The sequence below is a fragment of the Podarcis vaucheri genome, assembly GCF_965113315.1.
Source record: "Podarcis vaucheri genome assembly, chromosome: 14".
NCBI lineage: Eukaryota > Metazoa > Chordata > Lepidosauria > Squamata > Lacertidae > Podarcis > Podarcis vaucheri.
In genome coordinates this window covers 21,115,629-21,135,885 of record NC_138752.1, presented here as the reverse complement: position 1 = coordinate 21,135,885, position 20,257 = coordinate 21,115,629, and the positions used below count along the sequence as shown (strand labels likewise).

The 20,257-nt window shown below is 48.8% G+C and overlaps 1 protein-coding gene across 1 annotated transcript in view; it reads left to right on the top strand.

Annotated features, from left to right (window-relative positions):
• The window catches only part of AGBL1 (AGBL carboxypeptidase 1), a 410,764-nt gene that overhangs the window by 23,806 nt on the left and 366,701 nt on the right, over positions 1 to 20,257 (top strand). The window contains exons 2-5 of the mRNA XM_082198360.1: positions 2,067 to 2,130; positions 3,258 to 3,404; positions 4,259 to 4,390; positions 16,179 to 16,272. Of these exons, the coding sequence (XP_082054486.1) occupies positions 2,067 to 2,130; positions 3,258 to 3,404; positions 4,259 to 4,390; positions 16,179 to 16,272 (437 nt within the window). The remainder of the gene's footprint in view (positions 1 to 2,066; positions 2,131 to 3,257; positions 3,405 to 4,258; positions 4,391 to 16,178; positions 16,273 to 20,257) is intronic.

Below are 20,257 nucleotides of genomic sequence, written 5' to 3'. Positions count from 1 at the left end.
TCACACAGGGTTTCTGACCATATTACCTTGTAACATGTAGACCCACCCACAGAAATGCCATAAAACTAACACACACACACACACACACACACACGTTTTTATTTGCATCCCCTCATAGAAATATACTCCCTGGTGTCAGGGACCAGGAGTCAGATTCCTTTTTACTAAGTAATGGAGGCAAGGACTTGTGGGGAAGGCTGAGCAAGGCCAGCCCCAGAAGCTCTGCTATCAGATGAACACCCCCAGCCTGATGATGTGGCACTGCCTTCTTCTGATTCAGAAGACTCTACTTTTGAAGATCCAGGAGATCCTGAAGCCCCCCTCCCCAAAATCCATCACAGTAGGAGATTACTGGAGAAGAGTGGGCCACTTTAAGTCAAGCAGCAACATGCAGCACAGGCGGTGCTAACAATCAGGTTGCATCTACTATATAAGGGCTCAGTTCCTTGCTAGTATGGTTCCAGAGCTTTGTCTACCCTAGAGCTTGCCTTGTTCCACTTGGGTTGGGCTGTGCCTTATGTTGCTGAACAGCAGAGCAGGGCACCTAATAAGATGTGTGGCTTTTGAGGAGCCTCAAGGGACAGGTAGTGAGGTCTGCCTTTGAGCCTTGGACCTATGGTGCTCATCCCTGATCAAGTTGACCAGTCACTTTGCAAACCTGAGGGGGCGGGTACTGTATCATTTCCTTCACCAGGTGGATGGATTTCATGGTTAGATTTCAGCAATAAAGACTGTGTTGATTTATGCTCCTATTGCACTGAGTTGTTTATTTTAGCTGATTGGATTGCCTGTTGCTTAGCCATTAACACAAGCGGTGATGACATAAGGTGTGTTTTTTTGGCGACTTGCTGAGCAGTTGATCTGAGATTCAAACATGTTACCCAGTGGAAACAAAAACAACACATTTTAAACCAGCCCCCTACAGGATCTGAAGGGGAAAAATGTGTCTGAGTGCTTCATCTAGCATTAAGCATCAGCAATGGCAGGCAGCTTCATTTCAGAAGTATTTGGGTGTTACTCAAAGCTGCAATTTCTGCTTATTTATGAATGGACAAGTTGCCCACGATTACATGAAGAAGGTGCAGAACAGGCTGTCGAAAGGGATGTAGTCTGTTAAGAATGCTACCGGCAAGACAGCGAAGCCTAGATGACTACATTTGGCCCTCAGGCTTGAGGTTCCTCACCCCCTGCTGTGGTTGGGGAAGGGACATTGCTCAGTGGTAGAACATCTGCTTTGCATGACCTCTCCAAGTTGGGCTGGGAAAGGCTTCTGGTCTGTAACCCTGGACAGCTGCTTCCAGTCAGCATAGACCAGGGTTTCCCAAACTTGAGTCTCCAACTGTTTTTGGACCACAGTTCCCAACAAACCTGACACTGGTCCTGCTAGCTAGGGATGATGGGAGTTGTAGTCCAAAAACAGCTGGAGACTCAAGTTTGGGAAACGCTGGCATAGACAATGCTGAGCTACGTCGATCCCTTTACCTTTTTTTAAAAAAATCTTTAGGTGGATCAAATTATCTGAGCCAGTATAAAGCACTTTCCTGTGTTGCTACAGTTTATGAAGATATTTACTATAATAAACTAGTTTAGTTTTCAGGTGCCAGAAGGCACTCGGCTGTTTTTGTACTCTTGATTTCTCTTTCCATCCCAGCAGCTCTTAAATGTGGATATCAGCAAATGCTCCAAGACAGTGACGAGTGATCACATGTCAGGCGGCATGTGACACATGAATCCTAGAATTCTAGAGTTGGAAGGGACCCTGAGGTCATCTAGTCCAACCCCCTGCAGTGCAGGAATCTCAACTAGATCATGCATGACAAATGGCCACCCAACCCCTGCTTAAAAGCCTCCAAGGAAGGAGAGTCCAGCACCTCTTATGGGAGTGTGTTCCACTGTTGAATACCTATCATCTTCTCTGTCTCTTCTCTGCGGAACTTCTCTCCATATTCCATCTTACCCAAAGGATTCATAAAGCGGGGGAGAGGGAGAGAGAGAGAGAGAGCGCTTTGCGTATTCCTTTTTGGCATGCACCATAGCATTTACAACAATGTCTTTACATATTGCAGAGTTCCTATGATAAGGATGTGATTCTGAATATCCTGGGTGTTCTCACATGCCTCCTTTCTGTTGGTAAGTGGAAAAGTGAACATTTCATGTGGTGCATTGCCAAAAATCCCTTCCCCATCAATTAATGCGAAAAGAAATATTGCATTTGAATATTAGAAAAAGGGAGGGAACTTTTTCAGTAAAACTTATGGGTTGGCTTTTGTTTTTGTTTGTTTCACTTTATCCTTTTTTCCTGGGTGGCCGATGAGTTTTGTGAGTGCTCTTTCATTCATTCATTCTACAAATCATGACACTGTTTTCACTCTTGTGCAGTCTTTCTGGGGGCCCTCTAGTGAAGGCTGGTCCATTAGAGTGAATGGGGGATTGAGATCAGACAGACTCAAACTGAAAATCTATATTATTATTGTTATTATTATTAGTCCAACAGGCTGAATTCTGATATTATTATTATTATTATTATTATTATTATTATTATTATTATTATTATTATTATACTCCACCCATCTGGCTGCATTTCCCCAGCCACTCTGGGCAACTTTCAGCAGACTACAGTGGTGCCCCGCAAGACGAATGCCTTGCAAGACGGAAAACCCGCTAGAGGAAAGGGTTTTCCGTTTTTGAGCTGCTTCGCAAGATGATTATCCCTATGGGCTTGCTTTGCAAGATGAAACTGTCTTGCGAGTGTTTCGATTTTTTTCGCTCCCCCCCTTTTTCTAAGCCACTAAGCCGCTAATATTGGTAAAAGGCTATTGCCTTTTAGCCGCTAATCCACTAAGCCTTTAATAGCCGCTAAGCCTTTAATAGCCGCTAAACCGCTAATAGCGCTAATCCACTAAGCCGCTAATAGGGTTGCTTCGCAAGACGAAAAAACCGCTAGACGAAGAGACTCGCGGAACGGATTAATTTCGTCTTGCGAGGCACCACTGTATAAAAACATAATAAAATATAAAAACATAATAAGTTTTAACTTACTCTCAGCCCCATTGCATCAAGTCTCCTTTACACCGCTGAGAGGTGACTGTGATTATGTGGTATACAGATTGTTGAGATAAGTAAGTAAGTAAATAAAAACTAACGTGAAAGCCACTCTGAGTTTAAAGGGGTCCTGTTGGACTTGAATATTTGCTTGTATGTTTATGTGTGGTGGGGAAAGGACTTCGCAACTATTCCATTTTCTTGCTTCCACTTAGGGACGAACAGGAGGCTTCACTATACAATTAGCAAAGGCGGCAGCGAAGCACTTCTGCAGGCTCTGGTGAATGCGACGCAAACTCCCACACCAGACTATGACATCCTCTTGCCCTTGTTTCGCCTGCTGGCCAAAGTTGGCCAAAAAGGTACAGCTGCTGAACCATGGGTGCATGTCCATCAGTATTGTGATGCTGTGCTGCTAGCTGTGTCATTGCGTCCCACATAGGGATGTGGGTGGCGGTGTGGTCTAAACCACTGAGCCTCTTGGGCTTGCAGATCAGAAGATTGGCGGTTCGAATCCCCATGACGGAGTGAGCTCCCATTGCTCTGTCCCAGCTTCTGCCAACCTAGCAGTTCAAAAGCACATCAGGGCAAGTAGATAAATAGGTACTGCTGTGGCAGGAAGTGTGAGTTTCCATGTGCTGCTCTGGTTCGCCAGAAGTGGCTTAGTCATGCTGGCCACATTACCCGGGAAGATGTCTGTGGACAAACGCCGGCTCCCTCAGCCTGAAAGTGAGATGAGCGCCACACCCCATAGTCACCTTTGACTGCACTTAACCATCCAGAGGTCCTTTACCTTTTAGCTTTTACCTTGTACTCCACATCTCAGAGTGAGATATTTCTGTCACCTCAAAAAATATGAGGTCCCTAGTTGAGGCACTTTGAACTGTCAAAGCCACAGAGGTAGTATTCAGTTGTGTTTCCCTCACTGAGGCTTAGACCAGGGTGTGGGGTTGGGGCACCTAGGAACCCAGGAAGCTACCTTACTTTGAGTCAGACTTTTTTTTAAAAGGCAAGTCTATCTGGACACATGGATGTTGATGTGTTTTAATCTCTTTTCCTGTTAGTTTCAATTTTTAAAAAATAAGTTTGAAAAATGTTTCTCTAGATAATTTTGATATTTCTTGAAAATTGCTAGGAGGTTTGACTGCGGCATTCAAATTTTTTGTTAAAAAATAAATAATCAAAATCATTTCCTCCTCCTCCTGCTGTCTCTCAGATAAGAAATTTGGGCTGAAGGCACAAAGACTGGAGGTGATTGATATGACACTCAGCTTGGCAAGGAAAAATCTAAATCACCACCAGAATCTCACCCACTGCCTTTGGGCACTGCATGTTTATGCCTCAAGTGGTGAGTATGCAATCACTTCCCCTTCTTCCTTGTGTGCGTTAACAGCCCTTTCCTCCCATAATTCCATGGAATGATGCTGATCCACAGTCCTACTCCTACCCCCCCCAAATCACTGGATAATTTCTCTTTTCTCCCTTTATCTGTCAAAGTGGTCCCCCAGCCCAGTTATACTGCCTGCAAATAGAGTGGAGAATTTTGAGAAGTAACTTTCATTTAGGAGATGGTTAGTGGGGGGCTTCTTCTAGCAACTTCTGGGTCCCCACTGAAGATTTCCATTCCATCTGGGATGATGGGAGTCACAATCCAGAACATCGTGACAACACAGTGGTACCTTGGTTCTCAAACTTAATCCGTTCCGGAAGTCTGTTCCAAAACCAAAGCGTTCCAAAACCAAGGCACACTTTCCCATAGAAAGTAATGCAAAACAGATTAATCCGTTCCAGACTTTTAAATACAACCCCTAAAACAGCATTTTAACATGAATTTTACTATCTGACGAGACCATTGATCCATAAAATGAAAGCAATAATCAATGTGCTGTACTATAAAATAAATAAAACAGCATTGTAGATGATAAATTGTTTTTCTTCCCTGCACTGATGATAGTCATTGTTCGGATGGGGGGCTTTTATCCATTTCCACAGTCACACAATCAAACAAACAACCAGTAGCTGAACTGGGATCCACACAGTCACAAAAAAAAATTAACTGAAAAAGCATCAAAACAAAAAATGCAAAATAAATAGCAAAAACAAAAGCTCCAAATATCACCTTAGAACACTGCAATCAGAAATGGAAGGCTTGAATTACAATGGGGGGTGCAAATTAGCAGCGCAACAGGAAACACAGGGGGACTCAACACAGAGCACGTTCGGCTTCTGAAAAAACATTCAGAAACTGGAACACCTACTTCCGGTTTCGCAGTGTTCGGGTTCCAAGTTGTTCGTGAACTAAGCTGTTCGAAAACCAAAGTACCACTGTATTAAATAGCACTGTACAGTGGTGCCTCGCAAGACGAAATTAATTTGTTCTGCGAGTTTTTTCATCTTGCGAATTTTTCGTCTTGTGAAGCACGGTTTTAATGGTATTAACGGTTTTAAGAAAAAGGAAACAAACTCCCAAGACGTTTTCTCCCAAGCCCATAGGGAAATTCGTCTTGCGAAGCAACTCAAAAAACGAAAAACTCTTTCGTCTTGCGAGTTTTTCGTCTTGCGAGGCATTCGTCTTGCGAGGTACCACTGTATTAAAAATTCAGAACCCAAACTTACTCACACCAGCACTTCTCAGCTTCTGGACCATCATAGGCAGGCAAATTAGTGGTGCCATCGTGATCACCTACAATTATGACCTGGGTTGGTAGAATGTGGCATCTTTTAAAAGAGAGATGGCTAAGCTGTGGCCCTCCAGATATTGGTGGACTACTGTTCCCATCACCCCTGGTCATCAACTATGCTGGCTGAGGCTGATGGGAGTTGGAGTCTAGCAACCTTAGTGGGCCATAGGTTAGCAAATCCTTCCATCCCCAGGCTCTTCATCAGTGGGTTCTCAAAAGGACGTGTCAATGAATCATCCAGACCATGCCAGCCCAAGACCCAAAGGTCTTGCTGCATCTTCCTGTTGTTATCTATTCCACCTTCCCCTATGGACACCTCTTGAAGGAGGTTATGAATGTAAGAACAAAAGAGGAACCAATGGCCTATCTAGTCCAGCATCCTGTTTTCACCAGATGCCTGTGGAACCCCCACAAGAAGCCTTCTCCCTCCTGTAGTTTCCAGCAAGTGGTATTCAGAAGCATTTTTGCCTCTGTGGTGTAGTGGTTAAGAGCGGTAGTCTCATAATCTGGGGAACCGGGTTCACGTCTCCGCTCCTCCACATGCAGTTGCTGGGTGACCTTGGGCCAGTCACACTTCCTTGAAGTCTCTCAGCGTCACTCACCTCACAGAGTGTTTGTTGTGGGGGAGGAAGAGAAAGGAGAATGTTAGCCGCTTTGAGACTCCTTAGGGTAGTGAAAAAGTGGGATATTGTCAGGGTTACTTCCAGATCCTAGCTCACAGAGGATCACGCTAGCCAGCGATCGTTAAATAAAAGTCTTTATTGAGTTACAGTCTCCATTCTCGAGCTGCTGCGTGCAACCCTACGTCTTATGCTTAGATCGGCGAAGCTCCGTCTGAGTCTCCGCCCCTTGCGCACCAACTTAATATCCTAGCCCTGCTCCACCTTTTCCGCCTGACAGTTCTCCTCTGGGTCCCTCTGCCCCCCTGGGTCTCTTCCTTCCGGGATTCTTCTGACGCTGACCCCCCCGGACTCTCCTGTCTCCTTGCGCCGGGCTTTAGGACCTGGCTCCCTTTCCGGGCTGCCTACTGCGCCACCTTCCTGTGCATTTGAACTTGGCGCGCGCGCCCAACCTTCCACTTTCCGTCTAACCGTCACTTCGCTCCCCGATGAAGGTGTGGCCACTCCTGACTCGTGCCCTCCCTCCTGTTGCGAGCTGCCAGCGCTTGATCCCTGGCGCTCTTCCTCTTTCCTACTCTCTGGCGGTGACGCTGGTCCCGATTTCCAACTGCTCCCCTCTGAGTCCCCTCTGGCTCTATCTTCCTGGGGTGTCCCCCTAGTCTCCCCCCTTGCCCTGGCCACAGGTGCTCCTTTTTGTGAATCTTCTGATTCACTGGAAAGACTCGGAGATCTCGGGTCGTCGTCATCACTCATCCTTTCTTCTGCCTCCTCCCCCTCGCTCTCTGTTTCCTCCCTTGCCCTCGCCTCTGCTCCTGAACCCCTGACATCCATCCCCCCTCGAAGCCCCCTCTTCCCCCCTCCCCTCCTTCCGGTGCGGGAGCTGGGTGCTGCAGTGTCAAGGGGACGAATGTCGGGTACAGTTCGCTTCCCGTGGCGGGCCTCCATCTGAAGTCTTCCGGTTCTTCCTCCCCGCTCTCGTCGACGACGGTCACCTCTGCTTCCATCTCTGTGCCGCCGTGCTCGAAACCCTGGTCGTCCCCGAAAACGTCCATGTCCGTCTCTCCCTCGCTTCCTTCTGGAGGCGTTGCTCGTCCTGGACCCTCCAGCCACTTCCTGCGCCACTGCTCCTCTGGTCGATCATCCCACCAATACGAGGGTTCTGAAGCAGATCCCGAGGGTGACCCCTCCGGGGAACGGGCGTCTCGTGTCGGTTCCTCATCCGAGTCGAACCCCCGGAACGTGCTGGCTGAAAGCGTGGGCGTGAAAAGCCAGTCGTCGAAAAAGTCCGCTGGCATTGGCCTATGGGGGAAGAGGGCATGAAACTCTTCCTTGAGCAGAGGTTCATCTAAAGCGTAGCCCGGCACCCAGCTGTTGGCACTGGCCGGGGTGCCCTCCTTAGCGAGAAGGTATTCTACCCCCTCTTCCCCCCATCTGGAGTCCAAAATCTCCGTGACTTCGTTGAGGCGCACCTCCTGTGCCACTCCCCGTTGCCTGGTTCCCTCTCGGAGCAGACTCGGCGCCGTTCCGGGTTCCTGAAACCTGTGCGGTGCCTTGTAGGGAGTGAGCACCGATCTGTGGAACACCGGATGCATTCTGGAACCCTCCGGAAGCGCCAGCCTGAAAGCCACCGGGTTGACCTGCTCTTCGACTTGGTAGGGCCCCAGTTGCTTATGCCCCAGTTTCTTCTTGGCCAACGACCTGGCCGGCACTGCGTGGGCTGCCAACCAGACCCAGTCTCCCACATGGATCTCTTCGCCCACCCTTCTGTGTTTGTCCGCTTGTACCTTGTATGCATGTTTGGCCAGCTCCAGGTGCCGCCGCAGCTGATCATGGACCTCCTGCAACTCCGACGCGAACGCATCTGCTGTCTGCGGCTCCCCCTCCACCAGTCTTTCCAGCCCCGGGAAGGTTCTGGGGTGCCTCCCGTTGTTGGCGAAGAACGGCGTGACCCCCGTGGACACGTGCTTCGTGTTGTTGTAGGCGAACTCGGCGAGCGGCAGGTAATCCACCCACGTCGCAGGCTGTTGATTCGCATAGCATCTCAGGTACTGCTGCATGATGGCATTGACCCGCTCCGCTTGCCCGTTGGTCTGCGGGTGTCTCGCCGACGCCAGGTTGATCTTGACGTTTAGGAAGCCCATCAGCTTCTGCCAGAAATTCGAGATGAACTGCCGCCCGCGGTCGGACAGAATAGACCGTGGCAGACCGTGAACCTTGACCACGTGGTCTATGAACAGTTTGGCGGTTTGTTCCGCTGTGGCCACCTTCGCACACGGGATGAAATGTGCCATCTTGGAGAACAAGTCCACCACCACCAGCACGGCCGTCTTGCCCCTCGAGCTGGGCAGATCTGTGACGAAGTCCAGGGCGACTCTCTCCCATGGTTCGACCGGAGTTTGCAGCGGTTCCAACAGTCCGGCCGGCGGTCTGTGCACTGGTTTGGCCCTCTGGCAGGTGTCGCACCTCGCCACGTAGTCCGCGACCTCCCCTCTCATTCCGGGCCACCAGAAATCCCTGGCGACTAATTCCACCGTCTTCTCCTTGCCAAAGTGCCCGGCAGTGGGCGCGTCGTGCAGCTGATGCAGTACCTTGGCGCGAAGTTCGTCTCCCGGCACGTAGATGGCCCCTTTGCGGATGAGCAATCCATCTCTCAGCTGGAACCCGTCGGTCGCTGCCGTGCCCCTTTGCATCTCTGCCATCTTTGCTTGCGCGAAGGAGTCATTCTGCAACGCTCGTCGCACCGCCTCCAGGTCCACTGTCGCCGCAGCGCACGCCCACACTGTTGGTGCGAAGATGTGCATGGCGGCCGCTGGCGTGGCGTCCTCCAGATACTGTGGCTTACGGGAGAGCGCGTCCGCCATGATGTTGGTGTCCCCCGGGACATACTCTATTCGGAAGTCGAAGTTCGCAAAGAACTCAGCCCAACGTATCTGCCTCTGGTTCAGGAACTGTGCCGTGCGCCAGTGCTCCAGATTCTTGTGGTCCGTGCAGACCTGCACCGTGTGCTTGGCTCCAATCAGGAAGTGCCTCCATGCTTTGAACGCTGCATGAATAGCCAGCAACTCCCTGTCCCAGATGGTGTAGTTCTGTTTGGACTTGCTGAGCTTCCAGGAGTAAAACGCTCCCGGCCTCCAAACCCCCTGCGGGTCCTTCTGCAGCAGGACTGCTCCGACGGCCCTGTCCGAGGCGTCTGTTTCAACTCTCATCGGCCTGCTGGGGTCGACATGAAGCAGCTGCTCTTCCGACGCGAAAAGACGCTTGAGTGCCTGAAAGGACTGCTCCGCCTGCGCTGTCCAGATGAACTTCTTTTTCTTGGAACTGAGCGTGTCCGTGATGGCCGCTGTCTGCATGGCGAAGCCTTTGATGAACTTGCGATAGAAGTTCGCGAAGCCGACAAACCGTTGGACCTCCTTCCGGTTGCGTGGGCTTTTCCAATCCAACACCGCTCGAACCTTGGCGCTGTCCATGGCGAGCCCCTTGTCAGACAACTTGTAGCCCAGGAAATCCACCTCCGTCACGTCGAATTGGCACTTCTCCAGCTTGGCGTAAAGCCTATGTTGCTGTAGCCTGCTCAGCACTTCCCTGACGTGTCTGTCATGCTCCTGCTGCGATTCCGAAAAGATCAGGATGTCGTCCAAGAAACAGACGCACGTCTTGTAGAGGAGCCCCGCCAACACGTGATGCATGAAAGCTTGAAAAACGTGGGAGCCATTTTGCAATCCAAAAGGCATAACTCTATATTCGTAGGTGCCCAGGGGCGTGAACATGGCTGTCTTCCACTCATCTCCTTCCCGCATGCGAATGAGGTTGTACGCCCCTCGCAGGTCCAACTTGGTGAACACGCTGCCCTTGCGTACTTTTGCGAGGAGGTCGTCGATTCGGGGCATGGGGAAGTCCGATGGCTTGGTCACACTGTTCAAAATGCGGTAGTCCACTACGAGTCTTTTTTGGGGCGTGTCTCGCTTCTTCACAAAGAATACAGGACTGCCCCCCGCTGCCTGGGACTCTCGGATGAAACCGCGCTCCAAATTATGATCTATGAACTCTTTGAGTTCCTGCAGTTTGTCTTCAGACATGGAATACAGCTTCCCTTTGGGCAGTGCCGCCCCCGGCAGCAGGTCAATTTTGCAGTCATATGGTCTGTGGGGGGGTAGCTTGTCTGCCTCCTTCTCGCAGAAAACCTCCAAAAATTCTGCGTACTTGTGGGGAATCGCTTGCAGCGTGCCTAGCAGCAGTTGCGACTCCTCTTGCTCCCCTTCCTGCTGGGGCATGATGCAGTGTTCAGCATAAAAGGAAGAGCCGAAGGTCAGCTGCCTCTGGTACCAAGCTAGCGTCGGGCTGTGCTTGTCCAGCCAACTCATGCCCAATACGATAGGCGTGTCCGACAGTTGAGTGACGTTGAAGCTGATGATTTCCCTGTGATTTCCAAGCCGCAGCACCATAGGTGGCGTCTGCTTCACCACTTGCCCCCCTAGCAGCTCCCTGCCATCCACCGTGACAACCTGCAGGGGCAGCGTGGCAGGCAGCAACTGTATAGCGTGCCGGTCGACAAAGTCCTGCCCTATGAAGTCTGCATTGCTTCCCGAGTCGACGGTGATTGGCACGTCCATGGTGATTCCATTGGGTAGCTGGAGCGATGCGGTGAGCCTCACTACTGGCTTGGGCGGGAGGGGGTCCATGGGCGGTAAAATCTCTGGGGACTGCTTCACTGACACGTCTGGCTGGGCCCCAGTGCCTCTTCCTCCAGCCAGACATCGTCGTTTCCCTGCTGTGGTTCTCCGTGCTGCGTTGCTGCAGTCACCATTGCTGAGGCTGCAGTGTGCTTGTGGAGCCTCCGGGGACACTCTTTCGCCATATGCCCTGGATCCTCGCAGATATAACACTTCCTGTTCCCTCTAGGAGGCTTCGCTTTCACTGCTGCCGGTGCTAGGGCTCTGGCTGCTGACTGAGCCCTTGCACTCCCAACCTCCATCGGTTCCACCCCTCCCCCTGTTGGAGGCGTGGATTGCGCACGCGCTGCTTCTCTGGGAAGGAAGGAGGAGCCCCTGGCTGGTTCGCGCCCGCTGCGCCCTTCGTCCCTGCTCCACGGACGTTCTTCCAGCCGCACCCCCACCGCCAGCGCCCTCTGAACGATCTCCTGCGTGGTCCGGGGTCTCTCCCCCCTCGCAATCTCATCTTTAACCGAGTTGTGCAAGCCCTCCCAAAAAAGGTCTCTGACAGGAGCCGAATCTCTGTCCCATTCCAGGGCACTGACCAAAGCGAAAAAGCGGGCATGATACTGCCTTACGCTGGCCCTCCCTTGCCTTAGTCCATGCACCTCCTTTCGGGCAAGATCCACGTCAATGCTTGATAAAAAACACCCATCCATCGCTTTAATGAAGGCGTCCGCATTTTGGAGCGCAGATCCTTATCTCTCCACAAATTGCGCAGCCATGCTTTAGCGTCTCCGTGCAAATGGGACATGACGAACCCCACTTTCTCTTGTTCATCTCTAAAGTCTTTGTGCAGCAGTTGCAGTGCACACATTACGTCTGCTCTAAAGTTGGGGTACTGTTGCAAATTCCCATCGAAATGAGAGACCAGACCGCCTGTGCGTCTCCCCAACCCAATCCCCTCTGGTTTGGGTGTCTGTTGCCCCTGCTTCGTAAGCACGTCCAACCTGACCTGGAGATCCCTGTAGGCGGCAGCTGCTTCCTCCTCTCTCTTCCTGGATGCCAGCGCCTCGGCATTCAGTCGTGAAACTGCTTCTCTGAGTTCCGTTATTTGCTGTTCGGCCGTCATATTGTCTGCCGTTCGTGAGCTCTCTTGTAGGCACCCGCTTTCTCTCCTCTCCGCGAGGCCGTGGATGCCCACAATTTGAAGAGACGGAGCTTACTGTCAGGGTTACTTCCAGATCCTAGCTCACAGAGGATCACGCTAGCCAGCGATCGTTAAATAAAAGTCTTTATTGAGTTACAGTCTCCATTCTCGAGCTGCTGTGTGCAACCCTACGTCTTATGCTTAGATCGGCGAAGCTCCGTCTGAGTCTCCGCCCCTTGCGCACCAACTTAATATCCTAGCCCTGCTCCACCTTTTCCGCCTGACAGTTCTCCTCTGGGTCCCTCTGCCCCCCTGGGTCTCTTCCTTCCGGGATTCTTCTGACGCTGACCCCCCGGACTCTCCTGTCTCCTTGCGCCGGGCTTTAGGACCTGGCTCCCTTTCCGGGCTGCCTACTGCGCCACCTTCCTGTGCATTTGAACTTGGCGCGCGCGCCCAACCTTCCACTTTCCGTCTAACCGTCACTTCGCTCCCCGATGAAGGTGTGGCCACTCCTGACTCGTGCCCTCCCTCCTGTTGCGAGCTGCCAGCGCTTGATCCCTGGCGCTCTTCCTCTTTCCTACTCTCTGGCGGTGACGCTGGTCCCGATTTCCAACTGCTCCCCTCTGAGTCCCCTCTGGCTCTATCTTCCTGGGGTGTCCCCCTAGTCTCCCCCCTTGCCCTGGCCACAGGTGCTCCTTTTTGTGAATCTTCTGATTCACTGGAAAGACTCGGAGATCTCGGGTCGTCGTCATCACTCATCCTTTCTTCTGCCTCCTCCCCCTCGCTCTCTGTTTCCTCCCTTGCCCTCGCCTCTGCTCCTGAACCCCTGACAGATATGAAATCCAAACTCCTCTTCTTCTCTAACCATGTAGGTGGAAGTTTGGCCAGTAGCCATTGATAACCTTCCCCTCCGTGAATTTGCCCACTCCTTTTTTAAAGTTGGTGGCCATGCCTGCCACTTGTGGGACCAAGTCCCATAGTTTAACTATGACCTGCATGATGAAGGACTTTCTTTTATATGCCTTGAATCTTCCAACATTCAACTTCTCTGGGTGTCCACAAGATCTTACTGTTATGAAAGATTTCACCCTGCTTAGTGGTAGGTCTGCACATGATTCTCTCCTGCAGAACGACTGGTGATTCTGTCCCAAATTTCCGACGTCATCAGTCTTTGCCAACTGCTCTCGCTGCTCCTTCTTGACCTCCGCTAACCTAGTGGTTGTTTCCCCTTTGGAGAATCCTAATTGGGCCACCGGCCTTTGGCATGGCTCGACAAGCTTAGCATTTCAGATCTTCCCCCTGAAGATTTAATGCTACTGGCTGCTGGCCTCGTGGGTTTCCTATGTGTTTACAGGAGTCCCACTGGCTTCTCACTATGGACCTTCCTGGGAAGGCTGCCAAGCATGTTCTTCCAGCCCTTCTGAGATAAGCATTATTTGAAAGGTGAATGTAACAGAGATGGCACTGAAAGGCATCTGGATTTAGATTGCAGGGTGCTTTATCCACAGCCCCCCTCCCTGTGCCTTGCAGTGTCAGGGTCCTTGCTCACACTTTGCCTGGTTGCCACATGCAGCAGAAGGAGGAGCTGGAATGCTGAGGTGCAAGGCCAGATTTAGGAGCCAGCAGCCACTTGGGATGCCTAACTCGAAAGTGTGTGCCAAGCTCAGTTGTGGGTGCTGCTGCTGTCATGGCAGAAAAAATATGCTACAAGCACTTGAGAAGCTGGCAACACTGATCTCTCTGTGTGGCCAGTGTCATAACCTCCAGCATTTCTCCGATGAAAATAGGGACTTGCTATTCAACAACAACAACAACAATTTTATTTATACCCCACCCATAGAACTGGGTTGCCCCAGCCACTCTGGGTGGCTTCCAAAATATATAATAAAAATATATTAAAACAGTAAACATTTTTAAAAATCCCTATACAGTGGTACCTCTGGTTAAGTACTTAATTCGTTCCGGAGGTCTGTTCTTAACCTGAAACTGTTCTTAACCTGAAGCACCACTTTAGCTAATAGGGCCTCCTGCTGCTGCCATACCACCGGAGTACGATTTCTGTTCTCATCCTGAAGCAAAGTTCTTAACCCGAGGTAATATTTCTCGGTTAGCTGAGTCTGTAACCTGAAGCGTATGTAACCCGAGGTACCACTGTACAGGGCTGCCTTCAGATGTCTTCTAAGGTTTTATAGTTACTTAGCTCTTTGGCTGGGGGCTGCATAACTTTATAGCCTCCAATTTTTCTCCAATGGAAATAGGGGCATTCTGGGATCAAATCAGAAATTGGGACAGCTTCTCTAGATCTGGGACTGTCTCTGGAAAATAGGGACACTTGTAGGGTTTGCAGTGTTGTGTTAATGGCTGCGGTGTTGTTCTGCAATCGTGGGAATATTTACGACATCAGGGCCCTTTCAACAAATGGTGTGAACGTGAAGTTTTGTGACTGGGTACATTCCTGCAAATTTATCATCTTAGATGGCAAGGGAGAAATCATGAGGGCAAATGGTTTATCAAAGCTGAGAAATGGGCCACCTATGAGAGTATGTGTTGCAGAGGACTCTGGTGTATGTTCTACCAGGGCTTGTCAGGGTGGTGCCTTGGGTGCAAGTACCTCATATTGTGCTTAAATCTCCACTCAAAAATCCACAATGGGTGCGAGACTGTTGTTAATCTGGTGATCTAATCCATAATAGTGCATATTCTGTTTAGTTTGATTGCTTTGTCAATGCTACTTCATAGCTCATATGCAAATTATATCCAATTGATTTAAGTCGCTCTAAATGTAATCATATTTTATGTTGTTTCGTATTCCTATAAATTCAATTTTCTCTATAAGTTCTATAAGATTCATAATTTCATTTTCATTTCACTTAAGCTTTGTATATTAATAAACTGAGTGATTTGTTTCACTTGGAGTCTAGTTCTTATGGGCAGGCTTTAGTCCCTATTCCACTGGGTTGCTACTGAGCAAAAACGAATTGTGATTAGAATCGATTGATAGTCCATTGCATAGTGTGCCCTGATGTTGATTGGATCACCAGATTAAAAAGTGTTTGTTCTTCCTGCTTGGTTCCTGTTTGTACTGGCTTGACCTCTCTTAAACACCTCCATAAGAGCTGTTTTGGGACTGGCTCGCACAGCATTTCCTCAAAATTCCTAATGTGTCCAATCCACTGGCTTCCAAGGGTTGGTATTCCTTTTTCTACACTGACTGAACATAGAGTTCACACAGAGTGCTGGCCACAAGTCTGCCATTTTGAGATATGACTAAACCCCAATACACCCAACTTTATCATGTTGCTGAGCATAGCAGGGAAATATCTTCCTGTAGTGGGCAAACTCTTTCAGGGAAGTTACAGAACACCTGACTGAGTAATTCCCCAGGTTTCACCAAAAGGGCTGATTCCAGATTTGAAGAAGCCTTGGGCAAAGTGTCCTCTAATGAAGACTGGGTGCCACCACATTAGTGTCCTCCATTGCCCAGAGCAATGCATTGTGGGAAATAAAAATGGCCACGGCTTTCCAGGCCCAGTGCCTGGTGCTCATCAGTGCACAAGAAAAAGGATTATTATAATGGGGCCCCAAGGACAGGCATCAGTTCTAAGCTCTGCTAGGGCCCTAGCATCCACCTGCTGACTCTGGGCCTGTTCCTGAACCCACAGTTTGAAAACTAGCAAGTCAAGGGGCAGGATAGTGGGGCCAGATGGATAAATGCTTCAACTCTTTAAGACTGCTCTCATTCCCTTACAGATTTCCTCGGTCTGAAAAGAGGTTTTTATTTTTGAAATATGTTTGGATGTTTTTATTTGTTTTAAACTGTTTACTGCTATGTAGTTTGCCGCCCTGGGCTCCCTTGAGAGGGAGGGCAGGATAGAAAGTGGATAAACAAATAAAAAAATAATAATAAGATTGCCGAGAGAGCCAGAAATTTGTTAACAACCCCAGAAGCCCACTTTCTTAGGCTATGATTCCAAAACCATGCTATTCCCCCTCCCTCCAGTTTTAGCCTGACTGCCTATTTCCTTCCTTTGCACAGTTACCGTGGGAACCATGTTGGGAGTGAATGGAGCCATGGAGCTGCTCTTCAAAGTCATCACACCTTACACCAAGAAGCACACCAGAACGACAAGGTAGTGGGGGAACTTTCTGGGATACCTTCTCTGGACGTGTATGTGTGTGTGTGTGGCAAAAGTATTAAGACCAAAGTGACAGGCTGGGGAGTGAACAGAGGTAAATGTTCCCCTTATGCTAAGGTGCCAGCCCAAATTAAGCCAAGGCGTTGATGTCCACATGCATAAAGGAAATCAGACTATTAGCTCACCAAGCTCAGATATGTCTCTACGTCAGGGGTAGATGCTCCAACTCCCATAAGCTGCAGCCAACATCAGAGGTAGAATCATAGAAGTGTAGAGTTGCAAGGCTAATCCAGTCCAACCCCATGGGGCAATGCAGGAATCTCAGCTAAAGCATCCATGACAGGTGGCCATCCAACCTCTGCTGATAAACTTCCAAGGAAGGGCAGTCCACAACCTCCCGAGGGAGACCGTTTAACAGATGAAAGGAGCTACATCTGGCCTACATCTGGAAAACATCATGTTGCCTATATTTTGTCTACATAGACTGGCCATTGCTCTCTAGGGCTCCGGACAGGAGCTTTTCCCAGTCCTGTCTGGAGATACAGTGCATTGTAACTGGGAATTTTTGCATGCAAAGCCATGAACTCTACCGCTGCGTTGCAACCCGTCCCCTAAATGTCATGGAAACAGGAGCAGGAATTGGATACTGAATGGATAACACAGTAAGCTGCCTTGCAGGTGCATCTCCCACTAAAACCTCAAGGGTCAGAGAGACCCTGTTATTTATTTATTTTTAGTGCCTTTTTCTCCCTTGCCAAGTCTGAAAGCTGCTGTGACTCTCCAGTGTGAAGTTAAAATTAGCCACACAGCTGTCTTGCTCTGGTCCTGTCCCCAGCCAGTTCCCAGAGCGAGATTTACAAGGCGTGCACGCCTTATAAAAGAGAAGGTGCACGTGACCCAGAGCTGCGCCTGCTTCTGCTTCTGCTTCTCTTGCTGCTTTGATGTGGCAGGAAGCAAGAGGAGAGGCGCGCTGAGAAATATCAAAGCTCAAGACATGGGCGACTGTGGAAAAGATGTGCTGAAGATGGACAGATGCAAGAAGAACATAGCGCCCCTGAAGAATAATAACAGTGCTGCTGAATCATCGCAACAATAATAACAGCAATAATAATAATAACACAAGAAGAACATTGCGCTGCAAAATTACAATTGTGATAATGATGGTGATGATAATATGTCAATAATAGAGATGCCCCTAAGATGGCTGGATGCAAGAAGAACATAGCATTGCTGTATAATGATGATGATAGTAATAGCTACAGCAATAATAATTTGTATAAAGGTAAAGGGACCCCTGAGCATTAGGTCCAGTCGTGACCGACTCTGGGGATGCGGCGCTCATCTCGCTTTACTGGCCAAGGGAGCCGGTGTACAGCTTCCGGGTCATGTGGCCAGCATGACTAAGTCACTTCTGTCAAAATAAAGAAATTCCTTCCAGTAGCACCTTAAAGACCAACTAAGTTAGTTCTTGGTATGAGCTTTCGTGTGCATGCACATTTTTCACCTTCTCACCCCTTGCCTTTTCCTGTAAGACCTATTGCAGTCGTTAAGAGTCGTCAACAGGCTCATCTCAGCTATCTGCCAATCTCCCATTCCCACCACCCTTCTGAGTAATACCCCTCCCCACCTTCTCACTATATAGAAGGATCTGGCAACTTCTGTTTCAGTGTATCTGAAGAAGTGTGCATGCACACGAAAGCTCATACCAAGAACTAACTTAGTTGGTCTTTAAGGTGCTACTGGAAGGAATTTCTTTATTTTGACTATGGCAGACCAACACGGCTACCTATCTGTAACTAAGTCGCTTCTGGTGAACCAGAGCAGTGCACGGAAACGCCGTTTACCTTCCTGCTGAAGCGGTACCTATTTATCTACTTGCACTTTGACGTGCTTTTGAACTGCTAGGTTGGCAGGAGCAGGGACCGAGCAATGGGAGCTCACCCCATTGCGGGGATTCGAATTGCCGACCCTCTGATTGGCAAGTCCTAGGTTTAACCCACAGCGCCACCCGCGTCCCTAATAATTTGTATAGCAATAATAAAAACAATACCGTAGTCATTGGTTCCAATAAAGGTGTTACTCTACCCGGTGCACTCCAGATGTTTTGGACTACAAGCCCCATCAGTATCATAGGGTTGTGCTGAAGGAGGCAAAACAGCCACACTGGCTGGGGTTGGTGGGAGAAATCTGGACAGTGCACATGTGCATTTTATGCAACGCTGTGTCCTCTTTTTCTTTCACATAGTGCTGGAAAAGGCAATGCAGAATCGCCATGAAGTGAATGTTTCACCTGCACCCAGCACACTCAGGCAGCTGTCAGGGCACTCTGCTGCCTTCTAGGTTTGCCATGTGGCCTAGTTTACAGAGGTCAGTCTCCAGTTTGAAGGAGCCCTCTCTTTGAAGGGGTCTCTGGCCCAAGCCCAGTTTAAAGATGAAGCATCGTAAGACAGGAGAGGAGGGACACCAACAGTTAGCAGGACCTGGGCAGCAAACTGAGTGAACACCATGCATTTTCTTTTTCTCGACAATGCCTGTTCAGCCACATAGAAAAGAGATGGCTGTTCAGTGGAACCTTCATTTCATGGCGATTCTGCATTGCATTTTCCAGCACAAGGGCCACATTCCCTTCTGAACAACCTCCCAAGGGCCATGTGCCACTGGTGGACAGGATCAGAGGCAAATGTGGGTGGAGCATTATTTATTAATTTTATACACACACACACACACACACACACACACTGTTTGATTGTAAACAAACCTCAGAGTACTTTAGAAAAGAATAAAATAAAATTATGAACAAAAACAGTTTAAAACAGTCATATAAAACATTAAAAGAATAACTAGAAACCAATAATAAGCCAAAAAGAAAGAAAGAAACAGAGAGAGACAGAGAGAGAAGAAAGAAAGAAAGAAAGAGAGGAAGGAAGGAAGGAAGGAAGGAAGGAAGGAAGGAAGGAAGGAAGGAAGGAAGGAAGGAAGGAAACCTAGGTTAAAATGCATGTCAACATTCTACACATCTGGGTAGACTTTCCTAAAGAAATATGTTTTTAGCCACTTCTGAAAAGAGTACAATGAAAACGCCTGCTTGGTTTCAGTGGAAGGTAACACAAGGATCATCTAATTCATTGTCTTGCAATGCAAGAAAAAACTCTATAAATAAGTCAGAAATTAAATTGTTATAACATTTTTTTAAAAAAAACCCTATGTAAAATTGTGTATAAAAATGTCCTGCTCTCTGGCACCATCTGGTGTTGCATGTTTATAGTGCATTCAAATCGTTGTTTCTTTACTAACGTAGCTGAGTCCCAAGAGTCTCATGCTCTACCAACTGATAACACTCCTCTCTACTCTCCATCCAGGCAAGCAAGAGGCATGATCAGAGTTCAAGGACCCATTCCAGCCAGGCAAAAGCATTCAGGGTGTGACACAGGGCCACTGTAGGTGTGGTCTGGTGAGAGTTTAGAGGGCTTGATAGAGTGACTTGGAGTGCTGCATTTGACCCCCAATTTGGGGTCTCCCACTACTGCTGTATTTAGTGGTTATCCCTGCTGATTTTGAAGTCTTTGTTGTGCTGCAGTTGTTGTGTTCCTGTTGATTGCGTTCTACTTGTTTCTGTTGTTTCAAAAACATATTTTTAAGGTGGGGGAGGGATGGGCTATCAATGTTTTAACAAACAAATAATAAAAGTGACAAGACTGAGTTGCAATCCTAAGCAGCCATATCATCAAAAGGAAACTTGCAATTCACTCAACTGCACAGCAAATACATATAACGAAACATCAAAGGACGTTAACCTATCAAAGAACAGATTAAAGGGGGGGGGGGAGTAGAAAGAGCCCGAGAAGCACCTGGAGCCAAACATTCACATAAGATAGAGTTTGGTTCTTCACCTTTATTTTTCAAAGTTTCTTCCGCAAGACAGCATTTATCATAATGAAAGATTTTAATGCCACATATTAATGTCATCGTATCTGCTTTC